This window comes from Oncorhynchus kisutch, linkage group LG6, assembly GCF_002021735.2.
Source record: "Oncorhynchus kisutch isolate 150728-3 linkage group LG6, Okis_V2, whole genome shotgun sequence".
Classification (NCBI taxonomy): Eukaryota; Metazoa; Chordata; class Actinopteri; order Salmoniformes; family Salmonidae; genus Oncorhynchus; species Oncorhynchus kisutch.
The window spans coordinates 26,735,089-26,751,304 of record NC_034179.2 but is presented as its reverse complement, the minus strand read 5'-3'; the positions used below and the strand labels follow the sequence as shown (position 1 = coordinate 26,751,304).

The 16,216-nt window shown below is 41.2% G+C and overlaps 1 protein-coding gene across 3 annotated transcripts; it reads right to left on the bottom strand.

Annotated features, from left to right (window-relative positions):
* Positions 1 to 682: 682 nt before the first annotated feature.
* Positions 683 to 15,837, bottom strand: LOC109892581 (TBC1 domain family member 8B). 3 transcript variants are annotated; one of them, XM_031826512.1, is made up of 21 exons: positions 15,542 to 15,837; positions 12,748 to 12,858; positions 12,404 to 12,522; positions 11,762 to 11,987; positions 11,350 to 11,590; positions 10,987 to 11,194; positions 10,719 to 10,886; positions 9,780 to 9,941; positions 9,448 to 9,598; positions 9,095 to 9,309; positions 8,881 to 8,998; positions 8,444 to 8,729; positions 8,135 to 8,267; positions 7,953 to 8,051; positions 7,791 to 7,859; positions 7,434 to 7,674; positions 7,214 to 7,279; positions 4,191 to 4,283; positions 3,851 to 3,898; positions 3,634 to 3,731; positions 697 to 3,457 (listed from the first exon to the last, which is right to left on the bottom strand). In XM_031826512.1, exons 1-21 carry the CDS (start codon positions 15,666 to 15,668, stop codon positions 3,044 to 3,046), a joined length of 3,393 nt encoding a protein of 1,130 aa, XP_031682372.1. In that variant the 5' UTR covers positions 15,669 to 15,837; the 3' UTR covers positions 697 to 3,043. The 3 variants fall into 3 exon arrangements, with proteins under 3 accessions (XP_020340811.1, XP_031682372.1, XP_031682373.1); XM_020485222.2 differs by lacking the exon at positions 4,191 to 4,283 and having other exon boundaries at positions 683 to 3,457; positions 15,542 to 15,779; XM_031826513.1 differs by lacking the exon at positions 15,542 to 15,837 and having other exon boundaries at positions 12,404 to 12,538.
* Positions 15,838 to 16,216: the final 379 nt, after the last annotated feature.

Here is a 16,216-nt window from a genome sequence, read left to right as displayed (position 1 = left end):
ACCAATCTTTTCTCTTTTCCACCAATGTTAAATCAACAACAGGTGTCGAAAGAGACGACGGAGGGAAATCCACAAGCTACAGCTTTCTCGTGAGCTCTCTACGCTACAACAAATGAGCCAATCACAATTAGCAAAGGCACTATCTGACTATGGTCATTTGGTCCTGTACCTAGGGTCATCTTCATGTCAGTGAGATTTTAGAAGAGTTTTGTAGACCTATTAGCTTTTCTCACACACTTCCAGTATTCTGACTTATGGAGGCTAAGTAGTCATGGGTGTTGGTAGCAGAGGCTGACAACCACCCTGTCAAAAAATGTAGCAGCAGTCTCGACATGGAAAAAGGGGATAATGCGGGTATCTAGAATCAAATCCAATTTTAAAAAATTGGTCACATACACATGGTTAGCAGATGTTGATGCGAGTTAATATCTAACAAGTAATCTAACAATTCCCCAACCACCTAATACACACAAATCTAAAGGGATGGAATAAGAATATGTACATATCGATATATGGATGAGCGTCATAGGCAAGACGCAATAAAGAGGGAAACATGGTAGGTGTATCTCTCTACGTAAGCATAGCAAATTATGACCTGAAGAAGTGGTTCAAACCCATCCTGGCTGTTCCATTCATTCACTTGGTCTATTTGTAAAACAAATCTTTCATTCAAAGAAACACATTTGATGTCTGAGATTATTTTATTACATTGTAACATTTTATTTCATTTCAAGATGTTTGACATTCACATAAAGTGCCACTTGTGGTAGGCACAGGCAGATCAAAAACTACATAACATTCCAAAGGATTCATTTTCCTCCAGAACCCCCCCCCAACAAAAACAGGCAGTATAGACTTAAATTATATTTACGTTAGCTGTGATTATTGTAATTAAGACCATTAATTGGCAACCAAGCAATTACATTTACAATAAGTAGGCCCAAATACATCTTAAAGCGTAAATAGCTTAAAGGTCAAATAAAAGGTAACGTAATATAGTTTCACTGGTAATACGCAATTATCCTATGTATTGCATCAAGTTGATAAAGATCTGACTACACATCTAGAGCATAACCAATAAAGCCTATACACAATCTCTTTATTTCTAAATGTGAGTGTAGTCCACAACAATCTATCATGACAAATTGAGAATTGTGACATTTCAAAAGGTAATTGCCCTGCAAATATTTTAATACTGACTTGTTCATGGGTGAATTTAACTTCCCACTCAAGTCACCACTAATGCAATGTAAAGAGTAAACTGCTAATTTCCAACACTAACACTTGTTCTCCAATGAATATGGGCTCTTATAACTTTACTATATTGATTTTTTTTAATGCAGAGTAGCTACCTCTCTATATTTTACAATATTGTGCTGTCAAGTAAAGGCTTTAAAGTGACAAATACGTATATTCATCTTAGCAGCTATTATAACAAGGAACAGCATTTTAGAAATATTTACTAAGCCAAGTGATTATTGGTGTGGGATAAGGGGTCTATTTATGAGACTAGGTTTGATTTTGCACGCAGATGGCACTGAGGAAGAACGCTCAAATACAGAAAATACAAACCATGTAAAAGTTGCTCAGCTGTCCTTTCCCTGACTGACTAATTTAGAAAAAAATAAACATTTAGAACTGCTTATGTAAAATATGAATATCCATAATACACAGAGGACATTGAAGCAGCTTTTTTCAATAAACAATGACAAAAAGTCTGCATTTTACAGTCCACATCAAACTAAGAAATAAAGTAATTCAGAACCAACTGTGTTGCATTTGGAATGATTAGTTATCATCATAAGGTATCCATGCCCATGCACAGTTTCATGCTTTAAAGGACTTCAAAAAAGGAAAACCATATACAAAGGAATGTTTAACAGGCCACACTACCAGTTACACCTATCAAATCAATTCATCTTCAGTCTCACAAATATAATCAAACAAGATTTTCCTTTTAAAAGACATGATAAAAAAACATATGAATATAACATTTACTCTGAAAAATATTTAGTAATCCCTTTGAAAATCAATTAAACTATACAACATCAATCAAAAGAAAACAATCATAAGACGTTTATTGTCCATTCCTCTGTATATCAAATGATATATACATTACTTAATTTCCCTTGAAGACTCAAGACAGTAGTCAGATAAAAAATATTGTACAATGTCCTCATTTGACAACATTGGTTGCCTCAACTGCAACTATCCAATTTGTTTTTAGTTTGTGTCCTGAAAGTGATTTGAAATGGCAATGACAACATGCTCTTCTTCCCTCACTCATGATACTTCAACAAAACAAATGGAATCTGAAGTCAAAAGCATAATATAGGTTGTAAAAAAACTGAAATGTAGAATTCCGACAATCATCCTTGGGCCTTTAGCAAGTAGTGGTCCCATCGTTTTCAAAAGCCCCTCTCCACAAAATTAACAGAAATAAATTTGCCATTTCCCGTCATTACAAAGTAAACCCAGAAATACAATAACATGGTGATGTCTCTTTCATCTCTCCATTCTAGGTTTCATTCATTGCATAATTATGGATGAGCAACAGTAAAGGTATCATATACAATTATCTATCCCATCTACATGTGCTGGTTTCATGCAATGATTGACTTCCATTGTTGACTTCAAGTGATTACCCTGGAGTGTTGCTGCTCCCTACATATTCCACACAGGTCAACTGATCACACTTACCCCAATTTGAAAGCCTGGTGTTTCTAAAAATTAGCGAAGCGATTTAAGGCTGCATGAGAAAAAACACTTTGGCACATAGAAGCAAGATGCTTGAGCAGGTTTGCTGGTGTGCAGATGACAGGTCTAAAACAATGAATCTACCAGATACGACTGGAATCTATAGGCGTTAAAAGGTGTGAATGTATTCTCTAGCGAGTGTATTCCTTGCGTTTGGTTACAGTGAACAGGGTTGGCTTAGAATCTACTCCTGTTACCTAACCAGGCGGAGAAAGAACAGTAGAGAATGGTGAACATAGAGACTTATTGGCTTTGAGAAGTTCAGAACCACAGTGTATCCTTCAGTTCACTTGTTTGTCTTAGCTTTCAACTGAGCACCCTTGGCATGGTCCAGTCGGGCCTGAATGTCCACAGGCCTCTCAAAGAAGCGCACAAGGACAGGCTCGTTGAGCAGCGATGCCAAGATCTGCTCAAAGGCGAATGACCACTCCACCTCCTGTGGGATGGAGCCTGCCTCCAGAGTGATGGTAGCGCAAGGGGTGTCTGAGCTTTCCTCAGGGGTGCTGCAGGCCTCCCTGTTGAGTAGAGCCCCCTCTGGGGCAGCCTGGGTGGGGCTAGTGGGCTCCTGGAGCCTGCGCCCTACTTCTTCCATCCTCAGCAGAAGACTGGTGACACGAGCCACAGCACGGTACAGAGACTCCTCTTCTGGGTCACCATGGAACAGATTGTAGAGCGTTTTGGAGAACTGGATGAACTGAGCCTGGCACCAAAAAAAAAGGGATGAATACAATTAAGATTTCGTCATTGTGTTTCTTTTGCATAAAGTAATGACATAACATGTGGATTAAATTATTCAAAGTTGATCTGTTGGAAAGATATCTGCATTGCATATTCACCTGATTGACTAAATTTTAACCTAGATATGGGTGTATTTACCTGGTTAATTCTGGGTAAATCCTTGATGCTCTCCTCTTTCTTTAGTATCTCATCTTGCCATTGTTTCAGGTAGGCCTGCAGATCCACTTTCCCTTTGCCTGTGGAAAGTGCAGTTTTCAGACACAAATGGGTCATGTGTACAACGATCATCTGTTTAAATTAGCAATATTGTGAAGAGCCTGGTAAAAGAAAAAAAGAGACAGGCCAAATAAATTACCTCTTTCAGGGCTTTTCCTGATCACGCCATCTTCTGGGAGATCAGACACTACATAGTGTAAAGTACATTCATATAAGTCAAAGGAAGTCATACAGTAACTGTAAAGTACATTTTGCTATTCTAAACCATAACCAGTTAGAAATTATATCATATATAAACCTTGTCTACAAGAACACATATCCAGATCGTAGTGAAACAAATTGTACATGAAAAAAGAGAGCAACACGAGAGAAATTGTTAAAGACAAACAAACAGATGAGCATTTACTAAAGAGAAAAGCACAGAGAAGCCAATAGTGAAATGGTTATAGCAGAGAAAGAAAAGAGCAAAGCAAGCTGACCAGTCAATCGACTCAAGTGGGATAGGTCGTCAGTCATTGGAATAAAGTGAGGAAGTCTTTGGCCTTTTGAGTGGAAAGGACTCCCTGTGAAAGCTAGAAGACATTGTCTGTGAGAGCATGCAACATTACTGTAGGGACAGACATAAGAAACAGTTAACAAAGAGATTAGTTGGCGAGTAGAAGAGTAGCACGAAATATACAGTACAGTTGAAATTAGAAGGGCACAGTCCACAGCAAAACTATACTGGGAGTACGGTTGCACATTTTGGGGAATATTCAGAGGTGGAAACTTTCCGTGGGAATTAATGGAAATATATGCAAATTCATATTAACACCATTTAAAATGTAGATGGTTTTTTGCATTGGATATATTTACCATATCATATGGAGACAAACATAATCCTTCTACCTTATCATAAGTAGACATAATTGGAAATGATTAAATCCTTTACAATAGGAAAAAAAAAATATATATATATTAATTGAACTTTAATTAAATGAGTTGACTCTTCACATGGGATGCTTTCACTGAACAACAAAAGGGAATATTGAATGATTCCAATAATCCATCACATCTCCCATTTCTTTTTTTAAACATACAGTGCCTTGCGAAAGTATTCGGCCCCCTTGAACTTTGCGACCTTTTGCCACATTTCAGGCTTCAAACATAAAGATATAAAACTGTATTTTTTTGTGAAGAATCAACAACAAGTGGGACACAATCATGAAGTGGAACGACATTTATTGGATATTTCAAACTTTTTTAACAAATCAAAAACTGAAAAATTGGGCGTGCAAAATTATCTAGAAAGTCTAGAAACTAAAGCTTTGATTGTCTTCCTCTCAGGTTTCCATGTCTTCTCCCTGGACCTCCTCAATATCCACCTCTTGAACATCAGACTGAGGCCTTACCTTCACTGTCACTTTCCAACCTTGATGAGGATGGCTCGTTGTCAGGCTCAAAAAGCCTCATAGGCCTTGTTGATCTCTGCACCAGACAGGATGCTCTTGCCAGCATACTTGGGGTCCAACATGTACACTGCTGCGAGTATGGGCTTCAGGCAGAAGTCTTCACGCTTTTTGATGTATTTCAGAACTACAGTTTCCTCTGCTTGGAGCAACAGTGAAGTGGGCAGGGCAGTATGGATTTCTTCTCTGCAAGCAGAGTCTGAACATCAGACAGGATGGCATTGTCTCCCTCAATCCGTGCAATGGCTACTGCTATAGGTTTCAGGAGTTTCAGGCTGCTTACCACTCTCTCCAAAAAAATACATCACCCAGGAGGACCCTCTTGATGGGGCTGTCCATATCAGCAGACTGTGATATGGCCATTTATTGGAGAGACTCCTTCCCCTCCAGGAGACTGTCAAACATGATGACAACACCACCCCAACGGGTGTTGCTGGGCAGCTTCAATGTGGTGCTCTTATTCTTCTCACTTTGCTTGGTGAGGTAGATTGCTGCTATAACTTGATGACCCTTCACATACCTAACCATTTCCTTGGCTCTCTTGTAGAGTGTATCCATTGTTTTCAGTGCCATGATGTCCTTGAGGAGCAGAGTCAATGCATGAGCAGCACAGCCAGTGGGTGTGATGTGAGGTTAGGACTCCTCCACTTTAGACCAAGCAGCCTTCATGTTAGCAGCATTGTCTGTCACCAGTGCAAATACCTTCTGTGGTCCACGGTCATTGATGACGGCCTTCAGCTCATCTGCAATGTAGAGACCGGTGTGTCTGTTGTCTCTTGTGTCTGTGCTCTTGTAGAATACTGGTTGAGGGGTGGAGATGAAGTAGTTAATTATTCCTTGCCCACGAACATTCGTCCATCCATCAGAGATGATTGCAATACAGGCTGTTTTCTCTATGATTTGCTTGACCTTCACTTGAACTCGGTTGAAGTGCATTTGCATCCAGCAAATGAGTAGATAAAGCATATCTGGTTGGAGGGGTGTATGCTGGGCGAAGAACATTCAGAAATCTCTTCCAATACATTTGTCTGACTACGTTCATCCAAACTTCTGATTCCAGGAGAACCATGAGCTGTTGCTATCGATAAGGTGTCTGATTCATCATTTTCACCTCGAATAGAAGTAGAGGTACTTTTGTCAGAGGTTGCTTGTTGTGAGTGCTGAGGGAACTTTACGCACTTGGCCAGATGATTCTGCATCTTTGTTGCAATCTTCCCATATGATTTGGCACAGTATTTGCAAATGTACACAGCTTTTCCTTCTAAAAAATAATACAATTCCATGTACAGATAAATAGTTAAGTAGTTAGATTAAACAACTCCTTTGTAAGATAAATGTTTTAAATTGAAACATGTATAGAAACAGGTCAATTAACACTTCTCAGTTAGCAGGCTCAAGCAAGCTAAAACCTACATGGTGGCAAAAACTAACTAGAAGAAATTGTTAACAGGTTAGAAATGATTTAAACACACTTTGCTGTAGGCTACTATTTACAAGTTAACAAAATCATGTAGGTCATATAAAATCTATTCACCCCACCCAGTACTGTAATCAAAACATACCAGAAAGCATGTAGTCTGACTCAGACAGTGTAGGAATGTGTGCTCAATAGCATCTCACTAGTGTGCAAGATCTTGAGAATCAGCTGACCATGTGATGGAAGAGTGCACTGTGCATGCAAGTGGGTTGCAATTCCATTGAATTGGGGATAGTTTAACCAAAATATGACACAAGACCTAGAATTGCCTTATGTGTATCCCACAAAAAAGGTTCAATGTTTTAAGATAACTTTTTTGATGAATTTAAGAAAAATTCCAGGACAAGTTTTTGACCCTTTGCAAACCTTTATTTTTTTGTTCATCTTTATTTAACCAGGTAGGCTAGTTGAGAACAAGTTCTCATTTACAACTGCGACCTGGCGAATTTGGAGTTAGATTCGTTTTTTATCCTAAATGATGTATTCAAGCAGAAGGAATACAGATCAAAAGTATCATGGATGTAGAATGACAAGTGAGAGAGAAGGTGCTTATGCAGTTTCTGGTGATCTTACTTACCTGGTGGCAGATGAAGCTTGAACAGGAATTTCAGTTTGTTGGTGAAAGTGCCACTGTACAAAATGTCTGCAGAAAGAACAACATTTGCATGAAAGGTTGCATGAGGTTGATGCAGGATTAGATGTGACATACCGTTCACACAGATAATGGTGAAAACAGACGGGTGGGCACTGCGATCATAGACCTGTAGCAATGCATCAGAGCACTGGTCTAGCCTTACCCAGGGCACAGCAGAACTCTTTGAAGTTGACAAGGCCATCCTGGTTCTCATCCAGCAGGCGGAAGGCCCAGAGGAAGAGGGCATCGTTGCCGCTGCAGAGGGACCAGGGCTCCAGGAGGGAGAAGAGCACCCTGAACTGATGGAAGCCCAGCTGGTACTGCTCCAGATAGGCCAGGCTGGGGTCGTGGTGTAGCAGCACTGGGCTGTTCATCGTCCAGTAGCAGCTGAGGAAATGTTGCCTCTAGGAAAAACATTGAGGTACTCAATTTCCAGCAGTTAAATCTGTCTTTTCAACAAATTTCCATTTTTCGTGCCAGTCATGTCAACTGCAGCAGTATGCAGTAGTGATTGTGATACCTTGAACAATGCATAAAGGTTATCAAGCTGGGGAGCACTGAACTTTACTTCTTGTGACACTACCCGTAGCTGAGGAAAAAGTAAATATCAATTAATCCTACATAATATTGTTGTAAACAATGCCAAAAGGTTGCAATGGAGGTTTGAGGATGTGCCACTCACCACATTTTGTTTAGTCGTATCCTCTAATGTTTGGATTACATACAGTTTGTTTCTTTTCCGCATGCGCTCTACTTCCTCTGATTTCATGTCTCCATATTTCTATAAGCAAATTAAAAAGGCTAAATGACAAGCCTGACATTGAGACATGGGGTCAGTCCTAGCAACACTGACCATTACAGTACCTCATAGGCTTCTTTGATGAGATCACTGATGTCCACCTTGGAGAGGGATGATGATTTGTCATTGTTCCCCACTGAGTTTTGCTGCACTGTTTGTGGTAGAGGACTGTCCTTATTGGTCACATTATCAAAAAACCTGCCAGGGCAAACAGAGCAGCAGTTAAGTAACATGAACAAGATGGGCATTCCTGTAGAATTAACTCACTGTTTTGGAGATTGTTACTTCACAATCCATCATAAACCTAATACAGTACTTTGAAATAACCAATTCAGTTGACCTTTAGATCTCGCCCTCTCTGTGTTGACACTCACTTGCTGAGGATGGTGACTGCCTCAGCGTCGTCATGGGAGCTGATCAAACCCTCCATGTTGTAGTCGAGCACAGCCAGGCCCAGCTGCAGGATGGCTTTGATGCCGTCGTAGAAGAAGCAGTCGACCACGTTGACAGCACTCTCTATGGGCAGGACACTGATAAACAGGGTGAGGAACCAGGACAGGGACACAGAGGAGAAGAAGGTCAGGTCTGTCATGTGCTCCGTCAGCTGGGTGAGGTGCATTCGGATCAGCTCCTCAAACACCGCCTGGTCCACCAGGGCACCTGAGGAAATACAAGATATTTGTAAACAGGATTTATAGCAGTTATGGGAGAAAGTGTAAGCCAGGTATTCAGTATCAAACACACATACAGTGCATATATTTAACGTGATGCAACACTGAAAATTATATTGTTATTCAGCTGCGTCTCTCACCAATGATCCTGCGGTTAAAGTAGTCAGGCAGCATCCTCTCACAGACAGCCACTAGCAGCCAGAAAGCCTCCTCCTCTTTAGCATAGAGCAACAGGACCGACGTCAGGATGTTCATGGCCTTCACAAGAGAAAAGGAGGATAGATGTAAAGATGCCTATGAGCTTTTTGAGAGAACGAACGCAGGGAAGTGTTATAGGGGTTTCTAGCTTAGCACCTGGCAATAGCCGATTTTGGGGTTCCTGTAGGCATATGCAGTGAGGACTCTGCGCAGAGCAGAGATGCCTGTGTCGCTCTGGAAGGCAGGGTGCTCTGGTAGGGAGCGGTGCAGGTCTCTCTCTATCTCATCAGTGGCAAGGGTGCTGGTCCCCAGAGACTTATCCACTATCTCACTGTAATACCCAGGGTTAACGGCCATGTCATTGACTGCACCTATGGTACCAAGGCAAAACACCACACCATATTTAAATAAAACACATATCGCAAAACATTAAAGACACCACACTTTTACACATCAGTGAAGGAGACATATGAGCCAAATAACAGTGAAAGAGCCATATCAAACAGAACCTGAGAAGAGCATCCAGAGCTCTCCTCTTAAGGCCTCAGGGACACCACGCACAATCAGGTCTCGTGTCTTCTTGGTACAGAACATACTGGTGCCACGGCCATACTCTGAGAAGTGGATGTCCCATGACTGCTCCTTCATCTTCTCCTTTAGCTGTCAGGCACAGAGATTAAACAGCGGAATAAGAAATGAGCTGTCAAGGCTGAGACACCTAGACAGTACAAGGAGAGCACATTCTCACACTGGGTGGAAAAAACAGCACTCCTAGAGAAAACAGAGATGGTATATTTCTTCATATTAGGAGAGAAGGTCATATTTTAGAGTAAAATCCCACCATTTTGGGATCCAGGTTTTCAGCATCCTGGGGGTGGAACACAGTCATGAGGGCCTCATTGCTGACAGTCTTGCTGCTCTCCTTCTGTCCCACCATCATAGCCACCTCCTCTGGGTTGTCCTCAAAGTGATTGATGAGGTTTTGGCACTCCCCTCTGATGCCCTGCAAGGCACAGTGAACCCAGTTTGTTTTCAATGGCAGCAATTATAGCCTGGCAGATATTTTTCATTTGGTCCAGTTGGTTACACACTGCCAAATGTCAAACGAACTAACATGTTCATGCAAGTATTTTGTTTATTGGGCAAAAATGCTCATATTAAATCCATCTATGATCATCATGGAGCATCACTTGTGTGTCCCAGCCAATCGTTATAATACTTTAGCTTAGGTCTTCCAACAACATTTGGGAGGAAAATAGTGCAATAGTTGCTCTAACTATGACGTGCAGTGAATGTATTCAGTAGCCTATATCTCCTGTATAGCCCCGGTCTAACCTAATCTGCATAGGATGTGCTCATAAATGTGCTGCTACTCACAAAATGTTTCAGAGAAACCAAGTTCTGATAATGCGTGCATTTGATCAAATGCTCATTGTCAAACAACCAATAATACTGCACATCTCTGCTTCTTTTCCTGTGCTTGGTCCAAACTGCGTTCACACCTGCAGTGAAACACACCACGGTACGAATTGAAATGGACCGAGATCACCCTTTTTGAGAGAAGGTGCATTGTTTGGTGCGCTCCCGAGTGCAGTTAAGAGTGTTCACACCAGTTTAATCGAACCAAGGGGGTAAATGCACCAGAGTGAGGAAAAAACGGTTTAACCAATTTGATGTGAAAGCCCCCTTAGACACATTTGGAGGGTTGCAGACAGACTGGAATTGTCCCCTTGGGGCAGAGACCTAGCAGTAAGAAGGTCCAAAACGGGAAGTTAGTCACCTCAGTTGATGCAGAGTGTTGAGGACTGGCAGTCATCCCACACCTCCTGCGGATTGCATTGCTGAGACGCTCAAAGTCCCGAACTTCAGAGAACCTCAGAGCCCTCTTACCCCGCACACACACAGTCAAAGCCCTGCTGCTACGGTCCGGTTTCTCCACACCAATCACCTGCAAGGATAGGTATTTGGGTCAACAAATTTGAGCAAAACAACTGAGCCACCAAGGTTATTAAATTAGTTTAGTGTCAAGGTAGTGTGCTGTGTCTTGCCTCTCTCATGGGGATGATGACATGGCACTGGCTGCCATCCTGGCTAGCGAAACACAGGTAGCTCTCAGACAGACAGATCTTCCCAAGCGTGTTGAAGTGGCTGAAAGGAACCCATAGGAAGCTCTCATAAACCTCCAGCAGGTTCTCCTCTTTAGGCAGCCTGAAGAAGGCCCGGAATTGCTCATTTCTAGCATTAGTTTCCAAGCCTCTGAAGGAGAGCAAAAAAGAAAAGTAGTGAAAAAGGGAGGACAGCTTGAGAGCATGGAGGTAAAAAAAAAGAATCTATATCATCTCCATTCACTATGGTGTCCTGAAATAACTTGTCAAATATGAGTAAAAAAAGAACAGTGACAGGCAGTATACCTCTTGGTGATCTGTAATGGGTCTGAGAGGGAGGGCTCTTCCTGGAAGGTCTCCTTATCAAATAGGCGTTTGATGGAGTAGTCAGCAAGCTGCTCCATGATCAGAAAGGTCTCACTGAGGTGTAGGAACATCGAGAAGTAGTGGTCCTCCCCATTGGCCAACACATGAATGCTCTCCGTCAGAATGACATTGGACGTTTTCTCCAGCCTCCAGATCTCATTCCACGAGACTACAAGCTTCACTGAAGTGGAAAAAGATTATCTTTAATGAGTAACTCGCTGTCCTTCTGTCTTGACATGGAATGATAATACTGTATCCAAATACAAGTAAATGGATGAAGCCTGACAGTTCCTGCATTTAAGTGACTGTTAGTCAACAGTGAGGGCTTGTTCAGGTTTCTGTCTCGTCTCACCCTCAGAGCCCAGCAGATAGGAGTAGAAGGACAGGAAGTTGGTGCTGAGGTAGAGCCAGCCCTGGCAGGGCACGCGGCCCCTCCAGTAGCTACAGGAGTAGTAGGTGACCAGCTTCTCCTTCTGAGGGAGGTCAAACCATTTCTCAAACCTCAGCAGTGCTTCACGGAACTTCTCAGGGTCGTCCTCCTGCACGCCTGACACCTTCCCTTCCTCAGCAATCAGCCCCTTTATAGAGAGAAGAGGAGGACAACATCTCTCTCATGGTCACTGAAGGAAACAAATATAATTAGCAGTCTAAACACATCAGCATGCCATCTCCATTCTGTAAAATTTATGTCAAGGCATATAAATTAGCATCATATCGTTTCTTAAATTCACATTTTTATTACAAACCTACTATCATTTTCTTAGCTTTCAATAAACAGTCAAAGGTTTTCATATCAGAAACAATAATCAGTGAAAGACCATAATCACCACCAACTGTTTTCAAAGAGTATGCACTTGCTGCATCAGTAGGCTTCACTATATTAATACATCATTAAGTCTGTAGGAGGCCTCCATCTCCCTGTGAGAGTGGCAGAGATCAACAATAGCAGTGTCTGTGTAAACTGTGTGTTTAATTATCTGTAGCGATTACTTACTCTGATCTTGCCCTGCACAAAGCTGGTGATGTCATCGCTGGAGTCAAACACAGACAAGGTTCTCATGATGTTCTTCTCCAGCCACTCCCAGTGTTGGTTGATCTCCTCCTTGGTGCCACCTAATCACAGGGAAAACTAAGTCACAATGGAAAGGAAACTGTTTACACTATGCATGACTAAGCCATCTATTGTCACAAAATGGGAAATGAGTGTTGACTAAAATACAATCTGAAAAGGTTGTTATTACATGATTGTAGTTATTACATGACTGTAGCCTTTAATGTTTACTTGTGGCTATTATGACAATGGGGATAGTTGAGAAAATGTAGAGCAAAAACTCTCACCACATGCTATTGACCAGTAGATCTGAGAGTCCGGTGTCTGGTGTAGAATGCGAAATGGAGCGACCTTAGACGTGGAATCCATCATCGTATCAAGAGTTCCAACCAGAAGACCTGTCAAAAGAGTAAGTAACAATCATACTTCCCATTAACAGTCAGACATTAGACATGCATGATAAGACATTTTAAAATCATGAGGCAATTTCATGCCTATTGATTTTACAGTATCTAGCAAACAAAACAGCCCTCCCACCTGGGTTATCAATCATGTAACATAGAATAGTGGAAAACTCATTGTGCAGATTATTATCACATTCAAGTGTCCTGCATGTCGTGGTTCAAACCAACAGTGTTGTGTTACCTATCTAGGACCGTAGTTGCCTTCATATATTATTAACAAGGTCAGAGCTAGGCCTTTACTGCTATCCCGGCCCGACTGCATCAGCAGCATCTATGGCTGCTGGGCTGGGGGATCATGACACAGCTGTACAGTGGCCTTAACCTCGCCCCCGGGTTAATTGCTACCAAGAGCCGACTGGAGGACTAGACCACAACTTTGAACTGATGACACAGAGTTAATTTCCCCTGTAAATCATCCATTATAAAAGTTTGGCAGAATTTCTACGTAAAAAACCTGTGCATCTGCAAGGGCCCAATTAAGTGAGCAGGTATCCCTAAATAATAGCCTGCCCTCTGCCCTGTGGCCATTTGAGATTTACATCTGGATACTTCAGGATAAAAAGGTCCTTGAGTTAGAGGGGGCTTCAGGGGAGACGTTGAACAGGAGGAGAGCAGACCCTGGGGGGCCTCCACCATCATTAGCCCAGTCAGAAGAGAAAGCTATTGTGTTCCACTTCATCAAACCCATTACTTACCTATAATTATAGCTCTGATGTTTTGAGGGACAGAGCTAAATGGTGTTCTCAGTGTCCCTCTTTTTTATGGAGACATGTACCATTACTATCGGTAGACTACAGCCACTGGCACCGGCAGCTTCAATAGACTAGAAGGACACCAGATTGCCATTTTTCGTTTTAGAGATGTGGCAAATGTGAAAGTTAGCTATTCTGTTTCAGTCAAGTGGATTACTGTGATCAACAACTGATAATTGGCTTGTCAGAGGCTGTGTGACCATGTGCAAGAAAAACTACTATTATTGGGAAACTACTATTATTGGGAAATGGACAACTGACATTCACTGATTGCATTAGAGTAGACAAGTTAGCCTGCCTACTCACTCTTGGTGTAATTTATTATTATTTTTACCTCGTTTACATGCACACCAATATCCCACTATTATTCGGGATACTCAAGTATTCTGTTTTGTATTGACGGGTATAAACATATCCTGTTTACAATAACCCCGAAAAGGCTTGTATCCCGGTTATGAGAAACCTGGATAACATGCCTGGGATATACTGATCATAAACGGGATCCTGTGGCATGTAAACATCTTATCCTGTTTGATGTTGTTTTTTTGCGGTTTACACAGTCTCAGTTTCACATATTGTGTGATGTTTTTATCTGATTGTTAAAACAAATCACTTCAAAAAGTAGGCTACCTGTGCAGTTCAAACCAATAATTTCATAATTTATTTTGCTGGTAGGCTCCTCCGTACTGAACCGTTTCTGCTTAGAATCTCCGACATTTGGTAGGCCATATTATAATTTTGGACATTTGGTAGGCCATTTGTCAACTATAGTTAGATACATGTAGCTTCACTTCTGTCATAACGTTTTGCCCTAAAAGAATAAATAAAGTAGTGCTCACCAGAATAATGTCTTCCATCGATAGAGTGAATGCATTAGTAATCTAACACCAGTAAAGTTGTCTGTTTTGATTAGGGTCCAGAGAGAAAACTCCAAAACAGAGGAAAGATTGGTCATGTGCAAAATATTGGTTTTAACCAGTAAGGGAAATGAAAAGACTTCAGTTCATCTTGGGCACATATTTTATGTGGTTGAAATACTGTCTGCTTGCATAACAGTGTCAAAGATAACACGTTACATGCGCATTTGCATTTTCTCAAGAGATGTTGAAAGAAATAATATTTTTCAACTCCTGTCCCAAGGAAAAAAATCTACATTTGTTGTAGAATTTTACTGTAAGAAATTATTATTATTATTTTATGCTACATGTGAGAGGTTATACGCCTACAATCAGGGGTCCACTCTGGCGGAGTTACTTAGTTTTTTATTTTATTTTTCATTTAATAAAAAAATAAAAAAAATGTTTTCTTAATTTGGTCCACTTAGGAGCCTACAACAAGTCACAGTAAAACATGAACATTTTTAACCATCTTTTTTTTTAAACATTTTTTTGTATACAATCTGCATTAACAATCTAAATGGACCAAAAAGAGACGATAGAAAAAACTGTCAATGGCAATGTGAGAAAATGATCGTAACTAGTAACTAGTCTGGCCCTAATTCAGGTTAATTGTTTTTTTTCTTCCAGGGGGGGGGGAAATCCACACAAAAAATCTAACATTTTGGCGAACCCCTGCAGTACCTACACAGGCCCATTGGGCGCTGCGAACCCCCGGTTGAATATCCCAGCTGTAAACTGTTAAATTGCAATTCCTATTGCAATCTAAACTAACGTTTGGGGTCCAGCCTGTCCATTTGACACGAGGATCTGGAGAACTGTCTGCCTCCCACCCCTATGTTTACATGACAGAATCTGAAGGGGGACGTTAGAAAATAGACCGGAAATATTAACTATTGTCCGATGGCATGCACACTTTGCTAATATGGCACTGGGTTTTACCAGCCCAGCAAAGAACAGAACACATACCTGTCAAACCTCCTCCTCCTTCTCCATATCCTCGCCTCCTTTGTAATACGAAATATTCGTTGCCTTTTTCTGCCACCCATAACTTTAATGCATTTTTCAGCAATATCTCTTCAGGTTTAAGCCACATTTTAATTCACATATATATGTTGAATCAAATGTGCATGTCAAGCTGTTCATTTCGATTGCAACCTTTACCCATGGACATTTGTTTGTGTGAGCGCTGAGCAGACCCTTTCCCACGTCCACAGAAACCTTGCCAAAGTCAACGATACAAGGGCTTCTGGGGATTGTAGTTTCTTGACATTGGGGCGTGTATGCACAAGAATGAGCTCGCTTGATACTGTTGACTTGATTTCCCATAGTCCTTTTCGGTCGAAAAGTATCAAATGTCATATCTTCAAAGTACTGCGACATAATAACTAACAATGATGTATATAAACAAACACCAGTGTTGTAATACTCGAGACCGGTCTCGCATAAAACCGGTCTCGGACAGTGAGGACTGGTAATTTCTTCCAGAAACCAGCCAAGAACAGCGGAGTAAAAAACTAATAATTATCCGCCTCCATTCAGTCCAGTGTTGCCAACTTCTCAGTAAGGAAAGTAGCTATTGGCTGTGCTAAAAGGCGCTAAATGACGTCATCGCCTAATTAGCATAATTGGCCATGTGCATGT